Source organism: Silene latifolia, chromosome 2 (genome assembly GCF_048544455.1).
Source record: "Silene latifolia isolate original U9 population chromosome 2, ASM4854445v1, whole genome shotgun sequence".
NCBI classification, from domain to species: Eukaryota; Viridiplantae; Streptophyta; class Magnoliopsida; order Caryophyllales; family Caryophyllaceae; genus Silene; species Silene latifolia.
The window spans coordinates 16,825,572-16,838,986 of NC_133527.1; the positions used below are offsets into that span (position 1 = coordinate 16,825,572).

Here is a 13,415-nt window from a genome sequence, read left to right on the forward strand (position 1 = left end):
ACACCAACCCCAACAATTTACATATGATTAAGGTCATAAAAACAATAAACCATAGATGAGACGGAATTAAGATGAATTAATTACATGGATAAACGATTAATGGATAAAACTAATTAAACAAATTATTTAGGTTAAATACGATGGATACGATGAACTAACGATGAATATGATAAATAACAGGTGAGAATATATCAATGATCGAATTCCAGAGACTCAATATGAATGAATCGAACCTCCAAAACCCGGATTGAATTTAATGACGAAAACCCGCAAATATCGATTACTTGGGATTTCAGTCGAATTTAACAATGAATTATACGTATTAATGATGAATAATATACATGTGAAATTATTATGCTATTATGTCAAGAATTAAAGAACAAACGAAAACAAATAACAAAAGTTGACGAATTACAGAGGACGAAGGAAGAAGAAAGGAAGCAGGAACTACGGCAGCCTCATGAAGAGGCACAGCAGGCACTGCGCTCCTTCGAAGAGGCGCAGCAGTTGCTGCGTCCTTTCTCGACAGTCACCTTCTGTTAATCCGTAAAAAAGGTTTTAAACGAGGTTTTATAAATCGGTTTTAATAAGTATTTTCGACATGAACCTTACACTAATGATACAATAAGAAAATAACAATAAATAAAAGAGAGATTATACACCCTCAGACTTACATGTTTGACGAAACGAGATGAACTAAGTTATCGATTAGTGATGCTCGACGCGAATGTAACGAAAGTGCCCTCGTAAGAGGAAAACGATTAGATTAATTAAGTTGATTGTTGTGGAGTTGGTCAAATTGGTCGGTCATGCAAATGAGGCTGGTACTCAGAAGGATCCGAGCTTACGTGGTCGAATGTTCAAGCACGTAGGCGCCAAAAGTAAGAACAAAGGTCTAGAATGCAAAGGGAGAAGAGAAGGGCGGACACTCGCGTGAGAAATATGAGGAGCGAAGGCTCCTATTTATACTAATCACGTGAAGGAATAGGGTTTTCGGAGATACTTTGGAAGTGAATCTCGGAAAGATATGAAAAAGATGCGAAAAATACGCAAAAAAGGACATGGGAAGAGGCTCAACAAGCACTGCGTCTCTTGGAAGAGGCGCAACACCTGTTGCGTCTGTTCCCAAGTGGTTTCCTCCTGCGGAAGAAAGATTTTCGTGTTTAAATTATGGAATAAAGAGATAATTTGGTTTTCCTTAATATTTTGTGTGAATATTACGGGAAATTGTTTTCCAAAGAATAAAGATTGTGAAATATTTATTAAAATATGGAATAGAAATATCCGGAACATTCCAGAATATTCCGACTCGGGATTTAGCGGTTATTAGAAAATGAAGACGGTTTTAGGCCCGGACTCCAAATGTACTCTAATTACTTTCAAAACGACCGTATCGGCACGTAGATGACAAATAAGAGGTAGACATTAATATTTGAGCAATCACTTGACGACAAACTTACGAACTGTCACAAATCGTTCCGCGTACCAAACATGCGGCCCAATCATCACCGGGTGGCTTGCGGGAGGTGCAGAAATGAGGTATCTACAATATGTTAAGTATTTAAATATTACCTGAATGTTTTGAGGATGTTTGCAGCACCTGATTGGAATTTTGATCCTCTTGATGAGGAGTCTGTTGCGAGCATAGAGGCTTTCCTGGCTCTTCCTGAGGAAGAGAGAACTTGGCCTGGTAGTTTGGGAAGAGATTTGTTGTCCCGGTATATGAGGCATAAGCTAAGTGTAATTAAGGCGCCTAAAGGCAAGCTTACCTCTTCTGCTCTTTCCTGTACGTCCTCTTTGTATTCTTATGCAGATTGTTTTCTTTCTACTATTCGTTTCCTGTTGTTTATGCGTGTTTATTTTTGTCTATCCAGTATATAGATCTTCTACTATACTGGCTAGCTTTAGTGCTGCTGATTTGAAGGTTGGGGTTGCTAAAATTTCTGAGCAATCTAGGACCTAGGAGGCTACTGGTAGTGGGAGTGATAAGACTCTCAACATTCTAGTTTCTGATGCTCAAGTTCATAAGGAGCCGCCCCAGCTTGTGCCTCCTGAAGTCGTCCAGGCGTCCAAAAGGAGAAAAGAGGCTGTTATTACTGAAGAGGCGGAAGAAGAAGGGGAACCTATTCAGGCTCAGCCGATTAAGAGCATCAGGGGAGTGCCTGCTCAGTTTGGTGATATGGAAGCTCCCCTGGCACAGATAAATGATTTTTCTGCCAATATAAGCGGCCAGCTGTTAGCTGATGATGTTGTTGAATCTTCTACCAAGGTTGTGGCTCACCCGTCCTCTCTTATGGCGAATGTTGGTGCTCTTACCTCTCAGGCCAAAGAGGATTGTTGTAAAGGGGTTATATATATATATTTTTTTTTTTGTATTGCCATTTGCTTTAAGTTTGGTCAATAAGTTTCACTTTTCCCTCCTCAGGGTTTGGATGCTGGGTTGATCAGTGCTTGCCAACTTAAGGATGCCCGGGCCAAGATTAGTAGCTTGGCGGAGAAGTTGGACATGGTTAACCACGAGTTGCATTTGTCCAGGGGTAATGAGTCAGTACTTCAGTCCCAGCTTAGGTCAGCCAGGGAGGCATCTAGGGCTACTCAGGCTTGCGAGGTGGCAGTAAAAAATGCTGAGAGGGCAGCCAGGAAAGAGCTCGAAGTTATAAAAGAGGAGCTTGAAACTGTAAAAAGAGAATTGGTTGCTGAGAAGCAGGCTATGCAGGATCAGCTGAAGAAAAATGAAGATCTTGGTGCTGAAAAGGAGTTGGTGGAGGCACGACTTGCTGATACTACCCAATATTTCTTTGGTAAAGGTCGGGTTGATGGTATGAGAGATCCTGAGTCTGATAGGGCTAGGTGGGACCCGGATCAGGACGATACAGCTTTGGATACCAAATATCCTGACTTAGCCAACTTGGGGCATGAAGAGGAAGTGGGTTCTCCTCCTTCTAAGGAGAAGTCTGTTGATCAGGAAATGGTGGAGGGCTGTGGATCAGTTTCTGATTCGAAACCCGTTTAGATTTCTATTTTTGGTTTGACCCATCCAGGGGGGGTGTCCCTGAGATGAATATTTATTACTCTTGAATATTTTGGTAAGTAGGTCCCATCCAGGGGGTAGTCCCTGGATTGAATATTTTGGTGGTTGGTCAGCTATGTCTGATTAACCTTTAAATAATCAGTATTTTGTAATTTTCTGGTATTTGTGTTTTGTGTTTTTGGGATGTGTTTGGGTAAGGTGTTCTTGTAGTGCTTGTATTTGTACTGGATCAGGCCAGTTAATCGGCTGGATCAAGCCAGGTTCCTTGCGCTGGATGTGGCCAGGTTCTTATGCTGGATCAGGCCAGGCTTTTATGTTATGGGTGGGGTATTTACCTGTCTGGAGGGCTTACGACCCATGCCTGTCTGGAGGCCTTATGACCCATTTATGACAAACAAATTAGGGAGAGTATTCCCTAGCTTGTTTATTCAGACTGAGCTCAGTATTTTAAGGCCTATTTTGCAACTGAAAGTTGGGTGTTTTTTGCATATGAGTAATGTATATGCTAGTGGAGTGGCCCTCAATCTTGAAAATTTGTTTAAGTTAAGTGTGAACTAGATGAATCCACTGTTTAAGTAAACAAATATTCGAGATTCTATTTGGTAAAAGAAAAATGAGAGAATTTCATATTAACAAATAATCAGGCGTATAACAAGAAGAAACATGTAGGATATTTATTCATATAACGGCAAGTATCATACATGTAATTGCATATCAGGCCGGGCAAAAAGGTAAAGTAAAGATTTTTACCTGGGCTGAGTAATGCATTTTATATATGAAATAATTTTAAGTGTGCAATATTCCAGGCTCTTGGGATCATCTCGCCATCCAGGGTTTGTAGCCTGTAAGCGCCCTGACCGACGATTGAGTCGATCAGGTAGAGACCTTTCCAGGTTGGAGCCAGTTTGCCTGCGTTTTTCTCTTTAATATTCTCAAAGACTTTTCTGAGAACAAGGTCTCCTATTCTGAATACTCTGGCTTTAACAGTCTTGTTGTAACTTTTGGCCTTTGTTTGCTGATAGGCTGCCATTCTAATGTTGGATGCATCTCTTAATTCTTCTGTTAAGTTCAGACTATCCTCCATCAGGGGAGCGGTGTCTGCTACTGTGTTCAGGCTACATCTGGCTGATGGAATATCAATCTCTGCTAGGATCACTGCTTCACATCCATAGACCAGGGAGTACGGGGTTTGGCCTGTAGATGTTTTAGGCGTAGTCCGGTCAGCCCAGAGGACCAAGGGGAGTTCTTCAGCCCATCTGCCTTTTTTTCTTTTTAGCTTTTTCTTCAGGTAACTAATTATTACTTTGTTGCTGGATGCCTGACCATTAGCTTTTGGATAGCCTGGTGTGGATGTTACCAGGTTAATATTCCATTGTGCGCAAAAAGCCGTTGTTCTTTTTCCCACAAACTATGTGCCATTGTCACACACTATTTCTGAGGGTATCCCATATCTACATATGATGTTGTGTTTGATGAATGATATGACATATTTCTCTTTGACTTGCCTGTATGAATTTGCTTCTATCCATTTGGAGAAGCAGTCAGTCACTGCTAGCATGAAGACTTTCTGTCCAGGTGCTTGAGGTAATTTTCCTACTATATCCATGCCCCATTTCATGAACGGCCAGAGGACAGAGATTGAATGTAGTTCCTCAGACGGCTGATGGATGTATGGTCCATGAATTTGGCAGGCTTTGCATTTAGAACTGAATTCCAGGCAGTCGGCCCTCAGTGTAGGCCAAAAGTAGCCTTTTCTGAGTACCTTGCTTGCTAAACTTCTGCCACCTTTATGGTTGCCACAATGTCCTTCGTGGATTTCTGATAGTATCTGTTCAGCTTCTTGTGGTTCCAGGCATCTGAGGTATGGTCCAGCCTGTGATTTCTTAAAAAGCACATTGTTAATGATGGTGTATGAAGCAACTTTAATCTTAAGTGCTCTGGCATCTTGTTTGTTTATGGGTAGAATTCCTTGTTGAAGCCAATCGTAATAGGGTTTTGTCCATGAGTTAGCAACATATATTGGAAAGGTTTCATCTTGTTTATTTATTGCAGGTTCCAAAAAATGTATGATGGGGATTTATCAAAATCAGGGGGACTGAAATTAGATCCTAGGCCGGCTAGGGCATCGGCCTGGGTATTCAAGTCCCTGGGTATTTGATCAATATTAAAATTACGAAATTTACTTTTTAAATTTTGGACAACTTCTAAATAGAGCATCATTTTTTAGTCCTTTGCGGTATAAACTCCATTTACTTGATTTGAAATGAGAAGGGAATCAGTACGTACCTTTAAATTTTGTACACCAAGGTCAATACATACCTTTAACCCAGCTATTAGGGCTTCATATTCAACTTCATTGTTGGTGGCTTCAAATGCACAACTTATAGCCTGTACTATCTTATCCCCCTGTGGCGATTTTAGTACTACGCCCAGAATAGTACCCCTCATATTGGCTGCACCGTCGACAAACAAGGTCCATTCTAGGTCTGTCTGGTCATTAGGCAGTCTGTTTACTTCTTTTATTAGGTTAGGTTCATGGGCGGGACTGAAATCAGCCACAAAATCTGCTAATGCTTGTGACTTAATTGCTGTCCTGGGTTTAAAGATTATGTTGTAGGTGCTGAGCTGGACTAACCATTTGCACATTCGTCCGGACAGTTCTGGTTTTCTAAGTACAAATTTAATAGGGAGGTTGGTCCTGACTATTATAGGATGGCTTTCAAAATAGGGCCTTAATTTAGTACAACTCAGAATTAAAGCTAAAACATACTTTTCAAGTAGACCATACCTCATTTCTGCATCTAGTAGACTTTTACTTACGTAATAGACAGGGTGTTGTTGTCCGTCCATTTCTTTGACAAGGACTGCACTGACCGCAATCTCAGTGACTGACAAGTATACCGTCAGGGGTTCATCTTTGACTGGCTTTTCCAGCAAAGGTGGAGAAGATAGATATGCTTTCAGCTCTTCAAAGGCTGACTGGTGGTCAGGAGTCCACTGGAAGTCTTTATTTTTCCTGAGCAGGTTGTAAAACGATTTCCACCTTTCTGATGATCTTGAAATGAACCTGTTCAGGGCAGCTACTCTTCCTGTTAATTTTTGTATATCCTTGACCATTTTTGGTGGTTCCAGCTCCAGGATATAGCTTTGATCTGTTCAGGACTAGCTTCTATTCCTCTTTTGGTCACCATATAACCCAAGAACTTGCCCGATGAGACTCCGAAATGGGACTTTTGTGGATTTAGCTTCATGTTGAATTTTTCCAGTATTTGGATGCCACTTCCAGGTCTTTGACATGGTCTTCTGTTTTTTTTTATTTGACTACCATGTCATCAATGTAGACTTCCATGGTGTCTCCAATTTGATCTTTTGAACATCATGTTGACTAATCTTTGATAAGTTGCACCTGTATTTTTCAATCCAAAAGGCATGGCAGTATAGCAATATACTCCTCTTTTGGTAATGAAGGCTGTACTTTCCTAATCCGGGGGATGCATCTTTATTTGATTGAATCCACTTGAAGCATCCATGAATGTTAACATCTCGTGGCCTGCGGTGGCATCTACCATTGCATTAATATGCGGCAGGGGAAATGGATATTTTGGGCAGGCCTTGTTCAAGTCGGTGTAGTCCACGCAGACTCTCCATTTGCCATTCTTCCTTCGGACAACTACCACATTGGCTATCCACTCGGGGTACATTACTTCCCTGATCATTCCCATGTCCAATAGCTTCTCGACTTCTTGATTGATGATTTCATTTCTTTCTGCAGCAAATTTTCTTCTTTTTTGTTGTACATGCTTAAATGATTTGACAATATTTAACTTATGAGTTATAATATCAGCTTCTATACCAGTCATGTCAAAATGTGACCAAGTAAAACAAGACATCTTAGTTTTGAGAAAGCTGACCAGATTGGGCCTGACTGAGTCAGGTGCGTCGGATCCCACGAGTACCTTCCTGTCAGGGTATTCTTAGTCTAGAGTGACCTCTCCTGTTTCCATCTGTGATTGGGCTATATACTCATTCCTGACAGGGGACTTTAGTTGCTATGCAAGGGACTTACCTGACTTTGAAGGTTTCAAAGCCTGAGTGAACCATTCCTGAGCTGCTTTCTGTTCTCCCCTGATGGTGGTTATCCCTCATTCAGTCGGTATCTTTACGCATTGGTGATATGTTGATAGGATGTCTTTGACGTTGTGGATCCATGGTCTACCCAGGATTACGTTGTATGAGGATAGACAATCCATTACTCTGAATCTTTCATAGGAAGCTATGCCTTCTACATAGGTTGGCAAGTTAATTTCTCCCAGGGTGTTCTTTGTTTCTCCGCTGAACCCAATCAGGACACTAGATTTCTTGATGATTTTTTCCTCATCTATTTTCATGGCTTTAAGGACGTCCAGCATCACTAAGTTGATTGAACTGCCTCCGTCTATCAGGATTATTGACACCTTAGCTGTACCAATTTGCATGGTAATAACCAGGCTGTCATGGTGCAGGTCTGGTACTCCCTTAAAGTCTGAGTCATTAAAGGTAACATCGGGTAATAATTTAGAGCTAGAAGGGGGTTGAAGTTTAGACTCCCTGGCAATTCTCTTAGCGGCTGAGCTGGTTAAGCCACAGATTTCTGAGCCTCTGTTTATGAATTTGACTTCGTAGATGGGGGGAGGAGGAGGAGGATCCCTGCTGTTTCCCGGATCTCTCTTGCCTGTTCCTTCATCTTTGCCTCTGGGCTGTTGGATTAGATCTTTCAGATAACCTTTCTTTAGGAGGTAAGCCACTTGTTTCCTGAGCTGAATGCACTCTTCTATGGTATGTCCCATGTCCTGGTGAAAGTCACACCATCTTCAAGGATCTTTCCTGGGGTTGTGTGGACGCGGGCCCACGGGAGTCGCTCGGGAGAAAAGCGAGCAAGCTTTGCATTTGTGGAGTCGCCACCAATTTATTGTGTAAAATTGGAAACCGTTCGAATACCTCATGTCATATCAAGACATAAACTAGTGACATGAACACCAAGAACTTGTTACCCTTAGCATTCTATGTGTAGAATAACTCTCGTGGATGCCAATGAACACGGATGTTCTCAGAGATCTGGAGTAAGGGGTGAGGGTACGTATTAGGAAGCTCTTTTGATCGAACACCTAATCCCGCCCACCTCGATAGCGACCTCTGCTAATGATTAGGGAAAATCATCTATACTTGATATGTTGAAGGTTATATACATGCAATGCAACATCCATTAGATTAATCTTAGCATGTGAGAATTAACTAAGTTGGTAAACACGTAATTTAACATGCATTAAGTCGAGGTAGGAATTTAGGTTAATTGCATGTGAGAGCATACAAACAATATGATAATAAAGAAATACAATAAAGAAAATTACAACGGGTTAATTGATTTACGTCGAAAATACACTTAAAATGGATAGTTTTAGAAAAGAAAGGAAAAATAAATAAACGAACAGATTATTGGGTGATAATACGAGTAATAGTTAATTAACACGTAAACTAATAAACTAGGTCGAGGCAACAACGGAAGTTCAGAGGCAGAACTCAACCCGGAACAGGTGCAGCAGAGCTGCGTCCTTTGGAAGAGGCGCAGTGCTCACTGCGTCTGTTCATGAGTTGAATTCTGGCTGTAAAGCCGAAATCGCATATCGTTAATATTCATTGGTGATTTAAATGATCGATTAATAATTTTTGACTCGGACAAAAGTAGTTTAATGAATTATTTACATGCAAATGGTCATAAAAACAATAAAACATGAGATAAAACTAACCAGAACAAATTAATTGCAAGATTAATTACAAGGTTAATTACAAATCAAACTAGCTACTATAAATTAATTAGGTTATTAACGCTAAACTACTGATGACAATGACGATAACAGATGAAAATATACCAAAGATGAATTTTAGAGACTTGATATTGATGAATCAAATCTCTAAAACCCGGATTGATTTTAATGACGAAAACCCGCAAATATGAATTACTTGGGATTTAAGTCGGGAATTAAAAGATGATAAATTACTAATAAATTATATGCTAAAAATTATCATGTTAATGAAATAAGAACAAGCAAAGACGAAGATAAAATAAACAGACGAATTAAACAAAAGACGAAGGAAGAAGAAGGAAAGCAGGAACTGCGGCAGCCTCAGGAAGAGGCGCAGCAGGTGTTGCGTCCCTTCGAAGAGGCGCAACAGTTACTGCGTTCCTTCTCGACATCTGTCTCCCGTTAATCCGTAAAAAAGGGTTTGAATAAAGGTTTTGTACGTCGGTTTTGAATATATTTTCGACGTAAACCTTACAATAATGATTACAAAAATAAAGTACAATAGTAAAAGATGGGATTTATACCCTCAGACTTACATGTTTGACGAAACGAGATTGACTAAGTTAACGTTTAGTGATGCTCGACTCGAATGTACGGCGAAAGTGCCCTCTAAGAGGAAATTAAACAAGATTGATTAAGTTGATTGATGTGGAGTTGGTCAAATTGGTCGGTCATGCAAAACGAGGCTGGTACTCAGAAGGATTCGAGCAAACGTGGTCGAAAGTTCAAGCACGTAGACGCCAAAAAGCAAGAGCGTGGTCTTAGAATGCAAAGGGAGAAGAGAAGGGCGGACACTCGCGTGAGAAATATGAGGAACGAAGGTCCTTATTTATACTAATCACGGAATTAGGGTTTAGGAAAGGAGAGAAAGATCCGGAAACAACCTACTTAGAGTAAACACGGAAACTCGGACAAAAAGAAAGCCTGGAGAAAAGGCGCAGCAGGTGTTGTGTTCCTTGGAAGAGACGCAGCACTTGCTGCGTCCTTTCCCCAACGGTTTCCTCCTGCGCAAGAAAGCGCGTTTGACAGCCTGTCGTATTTTAGGCCTAACTTTCTCTACAAGACTCGGAATAAGGTGATTTTGGTGGTGTTGGAAAGATAAGAGAAATATATAGAACTTTCTATGAAATAGGCCTGACCCAAAAAAGTCGTTATCACCTCGTAAAACGGGCCTAAATATCGGGTTATCATTTTAGTTAAATGAAATGCACATTTTGTAATGTAAACTTTAAGTTTAGCCCAAAGAAGTGACATGGGACTCAAAATGAGACATAATCTCAACATTTATGACATCCTAAGCTAAGGTAGACAAGCGCATTGCCTTTGACTCGGGATTTGACGGTTTTAGGAAATGAAGACGGTTTTTGACCAGGACTCCAAATGAACTCTAATTACTGCCAAGACGACCGTAATGACACCTAGATGACGACCATGGGGTAGACACAAGTATTTGAGCTATAAATTAACGATAAACTTACGAAATGTCATAAATCGTTCCGTGTACCAAACATGCGGCCCAATCATCACCGGGTGTTTGGCGGGAGGTACAGAAATGAGGTATCTAGAGGATGTCCGATTTCTTAGGCCATCTAACTGTGTCTCCCAGGTTTTCCAGGCGTTTTATCAACCCTGCAGTATTTATAGAGAAGTTATATTCAAGAATAGTTGGTAGGTTAGAAATAGACCTGTCAAACGGGTCGGGCGGGTCGTGTCGGGTCCCGGGTCGGGTCAGAATACAGGTCGGGTCGAATGCGGGTCGGGTCAGATACGGGTCGGGTTATATGGGCCACGGGTCGGGTTAGGGTCAGAACACGGTTCAAGAAATAATTTATAATGTCTTTTTTAAATGATTTTTTTAATTTAAAAAATATTTTTTTAATTTAAAAAATATTTTTTTAAAAATGTAAATCATATTTAAAATTAATACTTTAATCATATTCAACGTTTACATTAATTATATTGACATGATTATTAAAATAAAGTTTTTTTAATAATTATTTTATTATTAAATATTATAAAAGTTATATAAAACTAACTTTTTAGTTGTTTTTGTAATTTTCAGTAATAAAAAAAATACTTTTTTAATTATTTTTTTCAAATATAATATATAAATATTAATATTTTAATAAAATTCTTGATTTACCTTTGACCCAACGGGTCGACCCGTTCGGGTCGGGTCTCGATCCTAAAATAACGGGTCATTTCGGGTTCGGGTCAAACGGGTCGCGGGTCGAAAAAACCGGGTTTGTAACCCTAAAAACGGGTCGGGTCGGGTCGAGTTTTCGGGCCGGGTCGAATTTTGACAGGTGTAGTTAGAAAGGTTACCTTTGCATTCCTGTGCCACGTTGACTTCAGACTGTTCAGGTCTAGAATAAGGTGCTGATCTGGACTTGTTTCCTTTTTGGTAGGAGCTTTTCCTGTTAGTGTTGCCATAGCTTTGCTTTCCTCCGCACGAGTTTGTTCTGAAATTGAGGTCTTCTTCCAGTCTGACATGCTCTAGGCAATGGACTGAACGGTGGCAAAAGTTGGGCAGGCCTTCTTGGTTAGATCGGCGTAGATGTCACTATCAAGCAGAACTCCTTGCCTGAAAGCTTCTACTGCTGTTTCCTCGTCGCATCTGGGGATGGCCACCTTCTCTTTGACAAATCTGGCCAGAAATTCTTTGAGGGGCTCATCTGGAAGCTGCTTTACTTTGAACAGGTTGCTGGGTCTCTTAGCCATGTCTCTGCTGCTTGCGAACTGTTGATCGAAGGCATTGACCAAGTCTGCGAAGTTCTTGATACTACCATTTGGGAGGTTGGTGAACCACTGCAACGCTGCTCCAGTCAAGGTAGTGCCAAAGCCTTTACACATGCAAACCTGCTTGAGTTCACTGGTATTGAGGCTGCTAACATTTTCTATTTGAATATGGCAACGTGGTTTTGTGAATCAGAGGTCCCATCATAAGTTCTCATAGATGGAACGATGAATTTCTTGGGGAGATCAATCTTTGCAATTTCATCTGCAAAGGGTGAGTCAACAAAGCTATCAATTTCCACTTCGGCTACAGGATATGGCACTCCGGGTATATTCTCTATCTTGATGTGGAGCTTCTGGATTTCTTGGAGCATGGCCATCATTATTGTTGCCTCAGTCTTATTTGATTCATTCTCAGAGGTGATGCGTGGATTAGAGGAGGCATCTTTCTCCGGGGTTCCAAAACTAGAGAAATCTAGATGATAGATGAAAATGGAGTTCCTGGCTCAACTCTGGTTTTGGAGCATGAAGCCTGATTCTCCAATTTCTTTTTCAGGCTGGACTCTGATTCTTTGAGCCTAGTGATCTCGGCCTCTGCCTGGGCTGCTTTTTCTTGTATTGTTTCCAATTCCTTGATTTTAGCCAAGGCAGCGGCTAATTGTTGTTCTGGGGTGAGTTCCACCATTTTATCGTGTGAATATTTAAATGGAAGATGATAAAGATATTTTTTTTTTGAAGACTAATGAACTAGATGCCCTACGGTGGGCGCCAATTGTTTTAGCAGGATTTTCCCTGGAAGGATCCGGCATGATTGTTGAGTAATAAGGGTATCTAGTTCTGTAAATTAGGAATAAAAGTATATATGAATGATAGGAAGAAATTAAGTATAAATAATGTTATTGTATTTCTTTGTTAGGCTGATTACAAGTTTGGCGTATACAGTTGAATATTTAGGAAAAAATAGGAAGTAAATTGTATATGAATGATGAATAAATTATCTCCTTTACAATTGTTAGATCATGCTATTTATTGTCTTCAAATATTAACGTTGGATGCAGCCTCAACGTTCCTCTTGACCGTTGGAGCTGCTAGCTGAAAAATAGGGCACATTTCCTATTAATCCGCTTGACTTAGTCTTACTCAACAAACTTTGGCTTGTCCTCTTTTGCACGATCTGGTACGTGAGAATAAGATGTTCTTGTAGTTTGACTTGGTCTTCCATGAGAATAGGACATGGGCATTTGCCTTTATGTAACCGTTTGTTGCTTGACAATTTGGTCTAGCCTGCTTGAGAGTTCTGCCAGGCTATTCTATGTTTTCCTTCCTTGCCATCAGGTCTTTCTTCCAAGGTTTAGTAGCTTGCTTACCCTGTAATATTTTTTACCTGTCAAACAATAATCAGATTTGTCCGGACCTTGGTTGCCCCAGTCAGCCTAATTATTCCAGGCTAGACTAAGATCGGTCCAGGCTAATTTGGGCTTAACAATAATAAACATGAACAATGATTAAGGAAATATTAATATGTAATTTTGTGGAATGATTGAGATTAATCTATTCAAATCTACTCCTAATGAAAGTTTAATCTAATCTAAAGAAGTTTAATCTAATCTAAGAGAACTTGGTTCAATTGATTATTACAAATGGAGTATATATAGTGGTACATCATTAGGTTAAGCAAGGGTAGATTAGTAAATAACAATGCTAAGTGTTGAATAGAGAATTACAAGTCCTGAGGGAAATGCGCGGATCCTAGGTTTGGGATGCTCATCCTGAGCTCGGGATGCACGGATCCTTGGGCAGTACCTTCT

General features: G+C 40.4%; 2 protein-coding genes across 2 annotated transcripts; both read right to left on the bottom strand.

Annotated features, from left to right (window-relative positions):
- Nucleotides 1-3,800: 3,800 nt before the first annotated feature.
- Nucleotides 3,801-6,148, bottom strand: LOC141635035 (uncharacterized). Its single transcript, XM_074446694.1, has 2 exons — nt 5,906-6,148; nt 3,801-4,439 (listed from the first exon to the last, which is right to left on the bottom strand). The coding sequence occupies exons 1-2, from the start codon at nt 6,146-6,148 to the stop codon at nt 3,801-3,803; spliced, it is 882 nt and encodes a 293-aa protein (XP_074302795.1).
- Nucleotides 6,149-7,173: 1,025 nt separating this feature from the next.
- LOC141635051 (uncharacterized) lies at nt 7,174-11,364 on the bottom strand. Its single transcript, XM_074446695.1, has 2 exons — nt 11,197-11,364; nt 7,174-7,860 (listed from the first exon to the last, which is right to left on the bottom strand). Exons 1-2 carry the CDS (start codon nt 11,362-11,364, stop codon nt 7,174-7,176), a joined length of 855 nt encoding a protein of 284 aa, XP_074302796.1.
- Nucleotides 11,365-13,415: the final 2,051 nt, after the last annotated feature.